At 43.3% G+C, this 17,246-nt stretch overlaps 3 protein-coding genes across 3 annotated transcripts; 2 read left to right on the top strand and 1 right to left on the bottom strand.

The window, feature by feature from the left end:
* The first annotated feature begins 1,936 nt into the window (after positions 1-1,936).
* LOC115664760 (ribonucleases P/MRP protein subunit POP1-like) lies at positions 1,937-10,407 on the top strand. Its single transcript, XM_030586654.2, has 10 exons — positions 1,937-3,336; positions 3,585-3,681; positions 3,922-4,029; positions 4,113-4,343; positions 4,766-4,884; positions 4,969-5,469; positions 6,161-6,269; positions 6,345-6,937; positions 7,614-7,781; positions 7,911-10,407. The coding sequence occupies exons 1-10, from the start codon at positions 2,912-2,914 to the stop codon at positions 8,107-8,109; spliced, it is 2,550 nt and encodes an 849-aa protein (XP_030442514.2). The 5' UTR covers positions 1,937-2,911; the 3' UTR covers positions 8,110-10,407.
* Positions 9,895-12,366, top strand: LOC115664801 (ATP-dependent zinc metalloprotease FTSH, chloroplastic). Its single transcript, XM_030586698.2, has 3 exons — positions 9,895-10,034; positions 10,597-11,069; positions 12,226-12,366. Exons 2-3 carry the CDS (start codon positions 10,692-10,694, stop codon positions 12,331-12,333), a joined length of 486 nt encoding a protein of 161 aa, XP_030442558.1. The 5' UTR covers positions 9,895-10,034; positions 10,597-10,691; the 3' UTR covers positions 12,334-12,366.
* Positions 12,367-12,492: 126 nt separating this feature from the next.
* On the bottom strand, positions 12,493-16,222 carry LOC115664792 (protein ALTERED PHOSPHATE STARVATION RESPONSE 1-like). Its single transcript, XM_030586682.2, has 4 exons — positions 15,044-16,222; positions 14,612-14,799; positions 13,545-13,768; positions 12,493-13,348 (listed from the first exon to the last, which is right to left on the bottom strand). The coding sequence occupies exons 1-4, from the start codon at positions 16,071-16,073 to the stop codon at positions 12,610-12,612; spliced, it is 2,181 nt and encodes a 726-aa protein (XP_030442542.2). The 5' UTR covers positions 16,074-16,222; the 3' UTR covers positions 12,493-12,609.
* Between the last annotated feature and the right edge of the window lie 1,024 nt (positions 16,223-17,246).

A 17,246-nucleotide genomic window follows, 5' to 3' on the forward strand; every position in this document is an offset into this window, starting at 1 on the left:
ACGTCGCAAATTTTCCTTTCCACGAAATACCAAAAAGGGGGTTCGATGATAGTCGAAAGTCCAAGCATCGTCGGCCAACGTGACACCACACGTACGAGAACTGGGCTATAAAAATCGATGTAAGCTTACCCATCGCTTCGTTCGATCCAATATGTTAAAATATTTAAATATTAAATCACGCATTTATCTAATAAGTTTGAGTTTAGAACAATTAGTGGTGGTGGTCTCATAAGATACAGCATGACATCGGTGCGAGAGTTCCCGAGTTCATATATTTCTATGCCGGGTTAGTTTTGGATGGTGTGTTCTCGGAACACTGACGCACCGCTCCGTGATGTAATTCAATCTTCATGTGAAATGGATAGGTTGGATGGAAAACAAGAAACCAATGATCGGATTAATAAAGCGCAAAAAAAAAACAAAAAAAAAGGGAAGGAAAGGAAGGAAGAATGATGCCACTGCCACTGTCCTCTGCATTTATATATCACCAATAAGAAAGATAGGCTGAGTGACTCGGTGAGGACTTATGGAATCCATGAGTATGTCTCGCTTATTTAGTATAGAGTTTACTGCTTTACTTATCATTTTTGCAAACGTTCTTTATAGGCTAATTTTTTTTAATATGCATACATTATCACATGACGTCTTCACTGCCGAAAATGATTTACTTGAAGAGTAACATCTTTTAGGCCCATATGTTACATATGGATTCGCTCTCTGGGCTTGGTTTGGTCTCAATGTGCTCGCTCGCTGCTTTGTGGACCGGACTGTCACATTAGGCTGCACGGATACTCCCTTTTGGCCATCGGCGGTGGTCGGTGAGGCCGGCGTACCGTTCTTCTCGTGTGCCGGCATCTGGGCTCATGGGAGTTATTTGCGGGCGTCGGTGCTTCGAGAGTCAGGGACTTGGCGAAGTCGAAAGCGCCTTGCCCCCGCAATTATTGACGAGAGATCGATGCCGTGGGGGAGGCAGAGAGGAGCTGGTCCTGGAGGTGGGAACGATGAGAGAGAGAGAGAGAGAGCAAACTATAAATTGGCCATTGCCTGAGATGGATCGTTTGGCAGGGAATGCAGGTGTCATGGTATTGGAAGCTACGAACCGGACCGGATGGTCTCGATTCAGCTTTGTTGAGACCCGGGAGGTTTGATCTGCAAGTTGCTGCGGACAGGCCTAGTGTTGCCGGAAGAGTGCAAGATCTTTCAGGTTAGCCATATTGTTAGCTTTATTTCGTTGGCGTGCTTGCATGAGATACAAGATCACACGTTGTCGCCGAGTATTTTGAACTAGGCGAGGTCTGATGGGCTTGAGTAACATGAATGGTGTTTGACTGTTTATTTCGCCTTAGTAGTGCAGTCGCAGTGCAAAAAGTTGGATAATTGGGTGAATCAGGCTATAAATTTTTCCTGGTTCGGTCCAGTCCGGTCCCGGTGCTCACCCTTAACGAAAAGGAGAAGGGGTGTATAAAGTGGATATTCAAGAGTGATCTCTACGTGATTGTAAGCACCCACGATTTATAAATTGAAAATTTTGATTATTTAACACGAGAATCAATGGGCTAATAATTTTCCTTGATTTTGCATGAAATTTAAACTATGCTTTCAATTGATCTTCATAATCGAGTCGTACAATCGATCATAAATAAAATTTTTACATGATTACGATCGAAATCGTAAGAGATATTTGATAATTTTGGCGACCGGAGCCGGACGCCCACCGACGCTTAATTAGGACCTGATTGTACATATTTCAAAACAGTCGGACTTAATGGTAAATTTTCGAAATAGTTAGACTTGGTGCGAGTTTTAGAACTTGTAATCATCCTTATAAAGAAAAACCACCTCTCACTTCTCCCTCTCGTCCGTCTCGCTTCCTAGCCCACCTCGCCGCGGCACCGCCTCCACCGTGGTGACGCCACCGCGCCTTCTCGAGCTCAAGGTCCATCTCTCTCTCTCTCTCTATCTCTCTCTCGCCGCCTCGCCGTCGGCTACGGCTGTCGCTGAAGCTCAAGGAGGAGTGTGCGAGCGTCTCTTTCTCTTTCTCTGTGTGTTTTCTCGTCCGTGCGATTGCGGCCGTGCGTGCATGCCGCCCTCTCACCTCTCTGTTTTGATCTCTTATCGAGCATTGCAGGTTCGGTTATGTGTTGAGTCCAATCCGTCGTTAAGTTTTAGCTGCATTTGTTTTTCCACGGTAGTCTTTGCCCTCTGAAAGCTTGTTAATTTTAATCGTCCATGTGTCCCGGGGAGGGGCGGGCCGGGCGGTGCGCCGCGGGGCGCCGCCTTACTCCGCTGAGACGAGCGCCCGTCGGGCACGGGGCAATGGCGGGGCGGTGGTTTGCCGCACGGTATGGGGCCGGGGAGCGTGATACCTGGCCCGCCCCCGCCCCTTGCGCTTCTCTACTTGGCTTCCCTATTTGAGCGTGCTTCAGTGCGGTTTCTTTGCAATTGCTTTTACTTTGTCAATTCTAGGAGGCAGAATTATGTATGATCATACTGCTTATTCCCCTGTTGCTCTTACCTGCAAACCTCTCTCTCAGGAGGATTTCCTTTTTGTCCCTCTGGAGTGCATAACGATGGCGAGAATGCCGCAAATTTAGACGCTGTTTTTTCCCTTTATATCGAGGTTATTGTCGTGAATTGGTGCATTGTTGAGTGGCCAACTGCTGTCGGCTTTAGGAGGTTGTAGTGTGTCCGAAGTTGAGTTAACAATAGTTTTCAGATACATATACTACGTCCTCGCCATCTGGCTGTGGCTTCTGGTGTAATAAGTTTGAGGATGATTTCTTCAGTATAAATAAGATGTGGGATATCATTTTTTTTAGCATTGTTTAATTTTTACATCAATTGGAAGTTCAAATCCGAAACTATTTGACAGGAACTGAGTAACAGTGCTCTGGTTATTTTGTGGCCGGTGATGGGCTCTGATGGAAGTAAAAGATCAGTGGCTCCTCGAACTCTCAGCGTCAGAAAGTTTGCAGAATCTAGAGCTGCTGAAGTTGAGAATCTACACTCTGTCGTAGCGAACAGATTGAGCAATGATTTTCGCTCTCGAAGGAATAAGAGAAGGAGAACCACTGCCCATGACAACCAACTGGCCAACAGAAGGCATAAGAAGAAGCAAAAGGATTCACAGGTGGCTGGTGCTGATCCCAATCCTACACCTCCAGGCAAAGTTCCTCGACGCGTACGGTGCAGAAATGAGCTGAAACAAAATCCCGAGAGTGGTTTCTGTACATCTGGGGATGGAACTAGTAGACTTAGAACTCATGTTTGGTATGCGAAGCGGTTTACTATGACCAAGTTGTGGGGCTTTTACCTTCCTCTTGGTTTGCTGGGCAGGTGATCTGGCTGTCTTTTTCATCACTATTATCATGACTTGATACACTGTTTTTAACGGATTAGAGTGATTGACAGGGTATGTTAAGCTTGGTGTTTTTTCTCCCCTAGAGGGTTCGGTCTACAGAAACTTGTCTTTTTTCCGCTTCTTAAACTGGTTTATTTATGGACGCGACTGGAATCTGAATCCATAGAATGACATACGCATCGAGACTTTTCAAAATATTTATTTTTATTTTTCTGTGTTGTAGAGGGAGGGGTTCAAGAGCTCTCTTGAAGCGGTATAAGCAAGGAGTAGTCATCCATGATGCTAGTTACCATTTTGCTGTCCAGTTGGAGGGTCCAGAGGTGGCATATTATGTCTTTGAACTTGCATAATTTGTGTCGTTATGTATATGTGAGCGCATTTCTTGTTTATATTGTTACTTTAGTTAACTGATTTATATATGTCATATAAGAAAGAACTTTTTGCATTGAAGCTTTAGCAGCTTAAGCAAACTGATTATCGTTTTAGCTTAGGACTGAACAGTCTCCTCTTTTGTTCAGTAATATCATAATAAAACTAGTAATTACTTTCTATGGTTGCAGGATTCTTTGATTTCGGTGTTAGATAGAGTACTAGTTCCATCTCCATCTGCTCATCCAATGGACATGTCTCAGTCCATTCTTTCTGGTGTTACATATGGAAGGGCTATGGTAAATAAGTTCAATAGAATTCAAAGTAAACGAATGATGAATTTGGATCCAACTGTAGTAACTTCTTAAGTCTTGTCTTGCAGCTTCATCATGTTCAAACACCTCTTTCCAAGCCAATTGCTCCAGTTATGTATATGTGGAGACATTTGGACCAGCATAATACTGGTAAAGTTCAGCAGGATTGCGCTTTAAATGGGGAAGGTGCACCTGAGAATATCGATGGGTCTGTTCCATTACGTCGGCTATGGGTATGGGTACATGTATCAGGCTTTACCGAAGGATATGATGCTCTAAAGTGCGCATGTCAAAAGGAGGTATCACTTTCTTATAGTTTTTTCACTCAATTTATCAATGAAGTACATTAGGACTATGGCATTTGTGGTAGCAAAATTGTATATTCACTTTTCCAAGAGTCAAAGTCAAGCTTATAGGTCGCAGCAGATTTCTGTTTATGATTATTGCCTTGATTATTGAAATCCCTACCCTCCCTTCTACCGAAAGAAAGGAAGAATATAAAAGGAAAAAAGTTTAAGAAAATCACACCATGCTTGGCTTTATATTTTAAGTGTTGCGCTAACTACTTAATCCACTTGACAAGACTTCCTGCTCATTCTGTTAAATCTAGAATTTCAAAGTTGATTATTAAATCACTAAAATATTGGGCTCCTAGCAATTAATAGTGGCTGGTATGGCAATGATTCTCTACATCTTCATCATTTCCTTTCTTTCACAGCAGATGGATGAATTGGGTAGTTTGATCCGTTGCTCTTCGCTTGAGGGTCATCTTACAAAGTTGGAAGTTATGGGATCAGGTGCTTTTAAGCTTCTTCAGAAGATTTTACATCCAATAAAGCAGTGAGTTATCAAAGAGCGTGATAATTCCAATGTTTCCTAGTTGTTTATTTGAAGTTGGCTAAATGGTTCTGGTTGGTTTTGCAGCGTTTTAGAACGACCTTTTCAGTTGAAGAAGCATTCTTCTGTCGAGGCTAGTAAGGACAAAAAGAAGATGGAATATGACTTACTTCACAATGAGGATGGTTTTCCTTCTCGTGCAATTCTATCTCTTATGGTCAAGGACCCTCGGGAATACAAGGATGAAGAAGCTGTTAATGATTCAAAAATAATAGCTGTTAGCACAGTTGATGGGGTTTTATCACATGCAACTGAAAAGCAGCCATCTATGACACAACCTTTGGACAAAGGCGGAGGTTTACTCCTATTGTCACAGGCACATCATGGTTTGTGGGACGCTGCTTCAGGAATAAGAACCCCAATTGAAGAGAATGTTCTTCACATGGAGAGGCATAAGAAGCGTATGGATTTCTTGTGCTTGGATAATTATAATTCCGGGATGTCAAATTCTTTACATAGGTCGCAGTCTTCAAGATCCTGCCCTTTAATGCTTCTAAGAAATGGGAGTGCCGATGACCGTCTTAAAGGGTAATTAAATTTATCTCTTGATGCCATGATTAGTTTCTGGCCTGTTGCTCTATAAGACATCTCGATGAAGGGGATGCTTAGCTGCAGAGGTTCTTTACACAAAGGCTTGCTATAGGTTCTTCTTTTGTTTTATTTTCTTATTTCTTCTTTGAGGAATCTGGACATCTTTTGCTCGCTTGAAAGTACGTCACGCCTATCTAGGCAGCTGTAATGTGATTTTCTACATTTTTATTCATCATTGGAGAGATTTTCTTGGAGAATTTATGTAATCTTTTAGTCTGAATTGGAAAAGATCTTGACCTTGTGCTTGGCTTATCTGATAATCGTCCAATGAAAGAAATTATTAATGATAAGTGCTGGAGCTGCTCTGTAGCTATTTGTCATTTCCAACCTATTAGTCTTCTTTTTTCCTCTTATTGTATCCTCAGCAATAATGATTATTTAGCTTCTTCCGGATTATGGCTTTGAATGTCAAGTAGTTTCATGTGTTAATTAGTCTATGCAATAACATAAGGCGATAATGAGACAATCCTCTGATGTGGATATCCAAGCTCAAGGACCTCCTTAGGAGGTTGCAATGGGCTGCCTGTGTGTGCATGTGATGATTATTTGCCACTCCCATTTTTCTCCAACGCCATGTAGAACGCTCTTCATATAAAAGATGAATTCATAATTGTCTTGTTCTTTTTAGATGGTCAATCATACTCCCCTTGAGTTGGGTGAAGGCCTTTTGGATTCCTCTTATTTCCAAGGGGGCTCATGCAATAGGTTTGAGGGAGAAGCACTGGATTGCAAACAATGTAAGTTCTGAAGCATGAAATATGTTATCTACTATGGTAGGTTGTTAATAGTAGCATACAATTGTCATTTGGCAGGCTTACCTGCCCTACTTTCCATGGGATTATCCTGATTGCAATGCATATACATCCCTTATGGCAATCGAAGCTGCTGCTTCTCATTCAAAAGCAGAGCGCCATCCTCCTGCAGTCAGGGCTCTAAAAGTTCCCATTCCACCACCATGGAGTGCTATTTGCCCTTTTGACAAAGCATATACTGCTGGGGTAGATACTCTGATCTCCAGTGAAAGAAGAACAAGCAGCAGCAGTGCTCCATCAAGCTTGACAAATAGTAGCTCAGGCGTGACATCATCCAGACTCCAAGATCATACGTGTGGTTTTAGGGGTTCTGTAGTCAGGACAAACAAGGAGTTGACCTGCTTCCTTGAAGATAACTACGGTGGTCATTCATTTTTATTTCCTCACAAAATGGCAAGCGATAAAAGTTTCTTGAAGGCTTTGAAGGACAAGAGCAATGTTGGCGGATTGGCAAATGGGAGCTCTCGAATCATGGCTCGTCATGACTTAGGTTTCCTAAGGGTGATACTGCATGCTTTAAAGGAAGGTTTCTTCGAAGAAGGAGCAATTGTATGTGCACCTCGTTTCACTGATATATCATCAAGGGCTTTGAGGTCTTTACTTTTCTCAATTTTATTATCATACTTTTCTAGAAGTTTCTCTCATCATTGTTTGCTGCATCCAGTCTGGTTGTTATTATCTCTCGATTTTTCTTAGACCGTGTTATCTATATGTTTTTAGAGAATATAAAGTAGGAGGATATGATGTTTGCACCAGTCCAGTTTGATGGGTGCAAATACATCTTTCTCATGTTGAGAGTTTGGGAAAATTTTGAAATGCAGTTTCAAAATTCAAGTCTTTTGATTGAAAATTTTGGTGCTTGGTAAAAATTCTTTAGAAATTCTTGACCCCAAAGCCTGCATTTCACGCCCACAGTCCAAAGCAGCCACCTACTTTCACTAAATCACTTTGAGAAGCCAAAGCTGCTTTTCGAAATTTTTAAAAACTCACCCTTAGAGGGTTTGATTTGTTTTTCCTGATGGATGAGGGAATAAGTGAAGGTGTTAACTTTGCAAGGTGAGACATCAATAGAAGCATTTCTTTTTTATCATCATATCTCCTCAATCCAAAGATTTGGACTTACTTTATTGGCTTTTTACTGTTCTAGCTTATTCATCTGAAATGAGCCTCTGCTTGCCATGCCATTAATTTGCCTTCTCGAATCTGTCCTTGAGGATCTCTCTCTTTCTCTCTCGTATGCTTCAGATTTGTATGCTGCGCTTGATGCAGGCTAGAAGACAATGAAATTGGTCTACAAATGCCACAATCAGCCGCAGCATCATACTTCAAAGAGGTTTGTCCTGGGGAATGGGAAATCCAAGTGCCAGAGGACCCAATTGCTAAAGAGAGTCACCGTTGGCCTATTGGATTTGTCACAACGGGATTCGTTCGGGGAAGGTTGGAGAACATCCTTTCCTGAACTATTATTTCAATTTAAGGCATAAAAATATTTCTGCGGATATAATGCACATGCTTCCAAACTGTTGTGATACTGCATGCGATAATGGTTTTTTTTTTCTTATTCAGCGAGAAGCCGACAGCAGAAGCTTTTTGCGAGGTAAACTATCTAGCTCATCTTAGAGAGGAGCAGTGGACTGAGATGTCTGTGGAACGGAGGAAAAGGGAGATATATGTTTTAGTCAGGAATATGAGGTCTTCAGCATATAGACTTGCTCTAGCCACTATTGTTCTGGAACAGCGGGAAGACGATTTAGAATTCATGTAAGATGGCAGTCTCCTGTTCAAACCTGATGACACTGGATGAGCTGGTAAGTGTAGGACAATTTTGAGTTCGCATTCAGGATATCATGCAGCATTGATCTATGAGTTTTTGAAGTCTATTTGTTCTGAGGACAAGGAGCTAGTGATAAATACGAAAACCTGGTTCTTTTGAGTTTCTCAGATACCCGCTTCTCCTGAGGTTGTCACAAAATTTCAAAGAAGTGTGAAAGCTAAAGGATAACTTTATAAGTGAGGAGAAAGCAGCAACAGTTTTGTTACAGTCTCTCTCTCTCTCTCTCTTTTGTTAATATTTTTTTGGTCGAACTTTTTTTTGTTAAAGTAAATGACTTATGACTGGAGTCATGGAAGAGGCAAAAAAAATGTAAATAATTTGAGGTTTTATTGAAGAGTGCCAAGATAGCATCATCAGTACAGCTCCAGTGTCCAGAGGATTGTAAAACCCCAGTTTAAGCTCTCAAATATTGCCTCAATCATTAGTTGATTTGGTTGTTCTCTTAGATCACAAATCTGAACACCACCATAACATGCTTTGCTATGTCTAGTGCGACTAGCCGAAGCCTTATGGTCGCCATTCATGGATCGAAGACAAGTTTTATTGGAGTCCACTGCCGACTATATTTAGCAGACAATGTGGTTGACACTGAGCTCAATGGTCTGGTTGAGTGAGACACATGTGGATGTAGTGTCACTTTTTTAGTCAAAACTAACAAGTTGGTAGATAAAATTTGAGTCTTGCCAGAGTCAGTTTTTTTATAAGTTTGTTCCAGAAAAAGAAAAGACCCAATGTGACCAAAAAAAAAAAAAAAGGACCCAGAGGCAGTTTTTTTCTGAGTTTGTAATCATATAATGATGTGCTACTTGTTATTACCATGATTAGTCTTCTGAATTTTGTTAAACATTTCTTGGATCTAAAAATTGCAGGACTGTTGATTGATTTCCAATGGTTGTTGCTGAAACTGTTTGTCATTTCATGTCGTGCTATTTCCATCTATCCACCAATTCAACTACAACCCTACATATTCTAGCAAAAAAATACTACAACCCTTTACGAGCACCACCAGTATCACCTGGTGCCATGTTAAGCACATCTCTCCTCAAGCTGCATTAGTCGTGTTGTCGCCAGATCATCTGCCTCGCTATGACCACTTTATAACTTCTCGTCATCCCCCTACAAGTTCATGCTTGTCCGAGCCATCGATGAAGCGGAGCAGCTCTCAGTGCCAGCACGGCAGATGTCGCCCCAAATCAGCCCAGTGCCAGTACAGTTCCTGCCACATCGGCTGAGCCACCACTTTCACGTAATGTCTCTCAGGTACATTCTATGCGCGACGCTTTCCCTACTGCTATTTTGGAATTGGGTCTCTCAAAGGTGGCTCAATAAATAATTTGGCAGGATTCAAGCATACTTACTGATTGTTTGATAAGACTATGGCATCGAACTTTTGCTTAAACAAAATAAATCGGCAAAAAACTGGTCTTCGTTGCCATTTCTTCTTCTATTGAGACCTATATAATCGTGAGCTAATTGTAATTATCATGTTCATTCACCTATCTTTGCGACAAATTGTTACCAGCTCGACATGGTGTTGAAATAAGGCGGCGAAGGTTGCCATTTGTGATCCACTGCTGCTAAATGTCCCTCAAATCCCAATTGGAATATTTTTTTTCAAAGAACTCACTTCTCAGCTGGGTTCGCAAGTTTCTGAAGTCAAGTCAATATATTTCTATATGCTCAGCTGATCGAGTTTAAATATCTCAATGGATGTTATGCTGCAAAGAGGACTCAGTTTCACAGCTAATGTTTATATGCGACCAACTCTTCCCTCTCTTCACACAGGATCCGTTGGCTGATTGGCAAGTACGAACATCTCAACATTGCTTGCTTCAAGGCACATCCACCTTCTGAAGGTAAACCTAGTGCTCTGGGCATCTGTTCTCATGTTTGTATCAAGCAGGCGTACTTTCCATTTGTCTGTTAACAGATGTACACGTTGGAAAAGCTTCAGCACTATGTTCGGAGATTATGGAAAGGAAAAAGAAAATCTAAAACGAGGACTTGAGTGTACTCTGGTTCCTTGCAAACAATTAAACCCTAGAGAGGTTCAAGGACCATTCTGTTTAGCAATCTTTTAATTGCCTAATAATGCGAAAAAGGTGCTGCTTCTGCAGTTATTTGAGTTGCTTTATTTGGTACCTTATAGAAGGTCAATAGACGTATCTGATCTATACTCATGGAGTTGACTCTCTTTCAATAGTGAGAACTCATGCCTCAGTTTTCGACAGTTTGAAGGATGTTATTTTAAATTTGAAAATAAGATGGATTGATGGAAAAAAAAACCGATGATCGGATTAGTAAACCAAAAAAAAAAAAAAAGGAAAGGAAAGGAAGAATGATTTACTTGAAGAGTTAACATCTTTTAGGCCCAAATGTTACATATGGATTCACTATCTGGTCTCGGTTTGGTCTCAGTGTGCTTGCTGCTTTGTGGACTGTCATATTGGGCTGCATGAATACTCCCTTTCGGCAAGACCCTTTTGGCAAGGGTGGTGACCAGCAAGGCCGGCATGCCGTTCTTCTCATGTGCGGCATCTGAGTTCGTGGAGTTGTTTGTGGGTGTCGGTGCTTCAAGAGTCAGGGACTTGTTTGAGAAGGCAAAGTCGAAAGCGACTTGCACTGCGTTTATTGATGAGATTGATGCAGTGAGGAGGCAGAGGGGAGCTGGTCTTGGAGGAGGGAACGATGAGAGCGAGCAAACTATCAATCGGCTATTGCCTGAGATGGTTGGCTTTTCGGGGAATTCAGGTGTCATAGTATTGGCAGCTATGAACAGGCCAGATGTTCTTGATTCAGCTTTGTTGAGAACTGGGAGGTTTGATCAGCAGGTTACCGGGGACAGGCCTGATGTTGCTGGAAGAGTGAAGATCTTTCAGGTTAGCTATATTGTTGCTTTATTTCGTTGGCATATTTGTATGAGATGCCATATCAGATGTTGTTGCTAAGTATTTTCAGGACTTGAAGGCGGTGATATCAATTTTGGGCGAGGTCTATGGGTTTGAGTAACATGAATGGTGTTGACAGTTTATTTTGCTTTAGTAGTGGAGTTGAAGTGCTAAAGTTGAATAATAAGGTGAATTGGCTATGAACTTTTGCCGAACACCTCTGGAACACTAGTGTGGTACTGACCTCAGTTTACTATCAAGCAGTTTCCTGATTGAGCTCCTTTTCGTGGCAGGTGCATTCTTGAAGAAAGTCACTTGCAAAGGGTGTTGACATTGAAAAGATTGCGCGGTGAACTCTGGGTTTGACTGGGGGCTGATTTGCAGAATGAAATTAGTTGCTTATTATGGTATATATGGCAACAACCTTTTCTTTTACCTGTTTTATACCTCTGCTATAATGTAGTTATGGCTGTTGACTGTATGATGAAAATTTTGCAGAGGTGGGCATGCTTCAGTTTGTGCGCTGATGCCTGAATATGACCCTGTAGCCAAGATATCCGTCATCCCCCGTGGCCAAGCCTGAGGTCGTATCTTTTTTGCTCCAAGTGAAGAGAGACTTGAGTCTGGGCTATTCAGAAGAAGCTATCTCGAGAATCAGATGGCCGTTGCACTCCAATTGAAGTCGCCAATTCTGATGACTGGTTCGCAATTCTATTATGCAGGGTCACTGAGGAGGTGATATTTGGGACCGAGAATGTTACATCAGGAGCTTCCAATGACTTTATGCAAAAAGACTGGACAAACAGCCATTGGTGGACCTTGTGGAAATCCCTTCTTGGGTAAGCAGGTGTGCATGCTCATTGAAGCAACTTCATTTTCGGTGCTTACGTGCTTACATAGTTATCTAGTATGAGCAATTGGACTTTAACCCACCCGAATCACGCTGAGACCTATAGTATTTCGCGGGCAGATGTCTACCCAGAAAGCTTATTCTATGGCAACTGCTGAGACCTATAGTATTTCGCGTGCAAATGTCTACCCAGAAGGCTTATTCGATGGCAACTGCAGATGGGTAGATGCAGAGGTGAGGGAATTGGTGGACAGGGCATATACAAGAGCAAAACAGATCATCACCACCCACTTTGACATCCTCCACAAGCTTGCTCAAATCCTTAAAGAGGAAGAAACTGTTGACAGAAAACAGTTCACGAGCCTCTCCATCTATGGAAAAGCCAAAGCTGTATGTCGTGTAATTTTGTTTATATGAGATTGAAGGAAACGAACACACAGAATTTACGGTTGGTCCCTTCTACCCGGTACCCCATTGGTGACCACTTTATCAAATTTTTCTGACCAAAATTTAAAACCACAGCATTCATAAAAGCACCTCTTTCCCATACCACTTTGTATATTATTGAAGCACGAGCACCATAAATATTGCCCTCTGCAAGCTTTATTATGTCAGCGTAGCTAAAAGCATGCAATAAGAATACATGTTTTTTGTTCACGTGTCCAAATAGAGGGACATTGGGAGACTTTATGATCAGAAACGTTTTGAGCTTTGGCGAGAATGCGGGTATTCTTTGGCGCGTGTACATAGCTCTTCACATGCTCTCACGGAATCTGCTGAGAAAATCTCCATGGCCTTGAAAATGTGCTTGAGACGTGACTGTGCGCTACTCCCAGTTGTAACTTCACCTCGAGCGCTTAGGGGAGCAGCAGAATCTTGCCGAAACTTCAATACCGCAGATCGGTCCTTGGCTTGCATCTCCTTGTGAATCTTCTGCTCCTTCCTCTCTATGAACTTAACCTTTCTCTCCATTTCCTTGTCTGCTGTAATTTTCTGCTGCAGTGTCGTGTAGTGTTGCTCGTAGATCTTATTGACGGTCAGTGAAAGTTCTTTCATTGCGTCGACAACCTCCTTCTCAGAGAGCCTGTCCAGAGAATGCGACCACTGGTTACAGATCACGAAAACTGGCGGCGCTCCAATCCTGCCGGGAGAGAAGGGGGCAACTCCATCAGGTGTCTGCTCGGGTTCGTGCGGGAGGCATCGCATGAGCCAGCTATTTAAAGCTCTGATGCAACCCTTTTGGGCAAAGACCCAGTTGGAGAAGCATAAGGTCCAGTTCTGAATCTCAAGCTTGATCTGGACGAGCTCTTGAAGATGGTCCGCATCATTTTGTCTCGGGGTGGATAAAATTGAATCCAAGTTCTTTGCTTTCGCAACTGCTTTGTACTGACCCCTGTGGCACTCTTCCATAGACTTCCACATCTCCAACCATCTTTGAGACAGAAAGAAAGAAAAAGTACGGTGAATAGAATCAATCACGATATAGGATATACATTATAAAGACACGTTTTTGAAGATTCTAATCGAAGTTCTCAACTGACTTTGAGTTAATAAAACGAGTTTAAATAGTAGTATTTTCCAAACACGTAAGAGTTGGAAGGAGCAATAGAGTCGAGACATGTATGTACCCATGAACGAGCTGGTGGATCCAAGGCCAGAGCTCATCGTCCCTGAGCTTGTTCGCTTTGACTGAAATCTTGTGAATGACATGAATTGCCATCTGCAGTTTCGTGGACAATGCCTGGATCATGGCCCGAGTCGCGTCGATTTTGCCCGCGTCGGCGCCTTTGTTGCTCATGTGGTTCAGCTCCCTACACTTCCTCCCATACATTACTCGCAACTTTTCCTCAGCCTAATAAGAAAAGTAGTATAATAAATTGTATTATCTTCTATTAATTAAATATACACATGCAAAAACACCTCAAAGCCTCGTGACTTTCTCATCTTAGCCCGTCATATAAATTTCTGGATAAAGTAAGAGCCAAGAGAGGAATCTAAATTAAAAATTGATTAATTCTGCAGAAGAATATGTGGCTTTTTCTTATTCAAGATTCTGCCCTAAGCACCTTTTTAATTGGGTTTACTTTAGACCAAATATAACATGGGAACTAAACTAGCCAGTTTGACCTCGGAGTCAACCCATTTTTTGAGCTTAGTACGTCATGAATGTCCAGGAAAACTGAAGCAAAACAATGTATTCCACATATGCTTTTTACCCGGGTTGATCCTCTCCACACGCAAAACTTGAATACCCTCTTATGGTAAAAAGATTTATTCAATGCGAATTTAACTCGAGAATATAATTGATCACGCCGATTTTAATCGGTCCTAATCGATTGACTTAATAAGTGAGATTTAATTCGTATTTATCGCCTCGCATCTTAGTCTAGACCCACCAAAATTCCTGAGTGTGAAACTGTGGGGAACATCAAAATCCATTCGTACACTCTTTTGTTAACAACTTTAATACCTGACAACGATTGGCCTGGAGACCCATGTAGAGTAAAACATGCATGGCCGAAGGAAGAAATACAAAAGCGAAAACCTCCCCCATAAGCATGACAAAAAGGAAAAGCTAAGCAAAGTGAAAGGGAAAATAAAAAGGGCAAAAGCCAAAGCGAGATTCAATTCAAAAGCAACTCCACTTGAACACACTGACGCGAGAATAACAAAAGATGATACCCTTCAGACTAACCTTGACCTCATTGTAGAGCTTCTTCTCCCACATGCACAGCTTCTTCAAGGTGCCCGAGAAATTCCCCGGCGAGCCCACCACCGCATCCCCGTCGCGGTCCCCATCCCCTTTCGCAGATGCGCCCTCGGCTTTCGCAGTGAGGCTTGCTCGCGACGTGGCTATCGCATGCAACGTCGTCTTGCTCGGAACTGTCATTAAGGAACTTGTTAAGTAGGGTTACTCCACCCTTCACTAATGTGAGGGACAGAATCGATAACGATGTGATTTGATTGTCCTTTTTAGCATAATCCAACGTAGCCCGGTTGATGATTAAGATGACTTAGTGTGATGAGTGTACACACTATCTGCTCGAACTCCCATTAATAATTTCTTTTTTGAGAAAAGTAATCAAGATCACGCAAATAATCCTTGATTTTAGTTCGCAGATATTACCTTGGTAGACGCCGTTTTTGTGGTGGTAACGAAACTTCGCAAGGTCGAGCAATCTTGAGACCTTGTCGCCGGACTCCGAAGCCGTTTTAAAGAGACCTTCGACTTCTTTGACGATCTCGGACACGTCTCTTCCGCTTCCGCCATCTTTCGGTTCAGCCGAATAGCTGCACTTCTCTTTTGGTTCAACTTTCTCCGACACCGAAACTGAAGGCGCTTTAACGTAGTAATTACTCTTTACGTGCTCCCTGTGTCCTGCTTCCACTCCCTCACCAGTACCTCCATGATCTCCATGAGTATTCTCCTTCAGAACTTTGCTCTCTTCCTTCGCTCTGTCGTGACTAGCAACGGGCGCTGCGTATCCGTCGTACCCGTCGAAGAAATTCAGAATGTCCCACGTCGAGTCGCTCGGTGGCGGCGGAGGTGGGGGCGGAGGCGCTTTGGACACCGAATGGCCATCGTGTTGTGAAGAACGATAATAAAAGATCTGACTGGTCTCGTTATGGTCGCTGTAATGATCGTAAACAGGGAGAGTGTGAGTAATGGATTGAGTAGGCTGATTCTTCATGTAACTGATCGACATGAATCTCTCGAAGAACGGATTCAACGATTCCGGATTGTAGTAATCGCCGTGCTCGCCGACGACGCGGGCGTCGCTCGCCAGAAGAGGAGTGGTCGAGCTGGTGACGTTGTCGGTGCTGTCGTCGTTGTCGTCTTCGGAGTCATCGAAGTGGATGTGGGAGCCAGACGAGGAGGTCGAGCCGGAGGAGGAGGAGGGGGAGTGATCGGGCGGTGCCGCGGCGCCGGCGACGTGAGCGGGCGACTCCGATGATCTCCTGCCGTCGGCTCGGGGGGGACACTGATCGGAGAGGCGGCGGAGAGCGGCGCCGAACGAGTGGAGCGAGTGGAGGTAGGCCACGTGGGCGTCGGCGAGGGCGTAGCTACGGTGGAGCGCGTCCTCGAGGAGATTGGTCCGGTCGCGGCAGAGGGAGACGGCGGGCAGGCGGTCGAGCTTGGAGCTGCTGCATCCCATGAGGGCGGCACGTGTCCACTCGGAACACCCACTGCTAAAGCTCGGTTACTGGAACTGCCACGTCGGAGACGGCGGCCAGAGCGAGCTTTCCTCCGCTGCTCCGGCTGCTTTAGGGCTTTCTGCTGGCGGTGAAAAGCGAAAAGTGGGAGGAGGGGCAGAGAGGAAGGAGGATGGACGGAGGGTTTTACTTTGTTTTGTAGTGACGCAACATGGGGTTGGGTTCGAGGCTTTTGATGCAGCACCAGCAGCTTTTCGTATTATCTGACGCGAAACATGAACGCCTAAAATGAGGGGAGAGGAAGTGGGGATTAAGCGAAGCGAAGAAGACAACAAAGCTTTATTAACGAACAGAACAAGTTGGGTGATGCATCGCACGTTGTGAATCCGTGATTAATGAAGTGTGTTTATCTCCTTAACAGTCTTGTGAAACAGGAATCGTTAAAAACGAGAACAGGAGGGAAAAAGGTGGCGGGGGGAGAGAGTGGTCCTACGAACCGGTATATGGTATGGTATGGTATATGGTTTATTCTTATTCTTATTCTTCGCACGGGCAAACGCAACTCCTTTTGGTGTTGTCATCTGGATTTCCACCTTTCTACTACTGGGTTCTTCTAATGCGAAAAATCGAGAGTAGGGAAACGTTATGCACGCTGCGATTAAATTACTAAATTGGCATATTAAGTTATTTGTCGGGCATATATTAATGGGTCGTTGAGTATGGCTCGTTTGATTAAACAAAACCACTTTAAGGATCCACTCCTAGCTAAAGTCCGACACGTAATTTACCATATATATCATTTTTGTAGACCGATTTCGAGTATGTGTATGGTAGTGCTCGATTAAATAGACTAGTCGAGGGAGAGAACACTATAAACGGACAAAGGTCGGTCGAGTCGGAATCCCGCTTAGACCTCCTTTTAAGGAGAGACCTAGGGGGGTTCAGATTCAAAATCCCCATGATGGGGGACATCGCTACCTTATTATATGAAACGTTCGTGTACTTTTCCGGTGGCTTCTTTCTGGCGAGAGACGGAGAACTTAATTATGGGGGTGGGTCGAACCCCTTTTCGTTTGCATTACATTATTACATTACAATCTCGCCAATTTTCATGTTATTACTCACCGGCCTATATTCGATGGATGTACAACTTTCCATGCGACAATCATTTTGAC

The sequence above is a fragment of the Syzygium oleosum genome, unplaced genomic scaffold, assembly GCF_021117445.2.
Source record: "Syzygium oleosum isolate NSW1041296 unplaced genomic scaffold, Sole_v2.1 Sole_v2.64, whole genome shotgun sequence".
Taxonomy (NCBI): Eukaryota; Viridiplantae; Streptophyta; class Magnoliopsida; order Myrtales; family Myrtaceae; genus Syzygium; species Syzygium oleosum.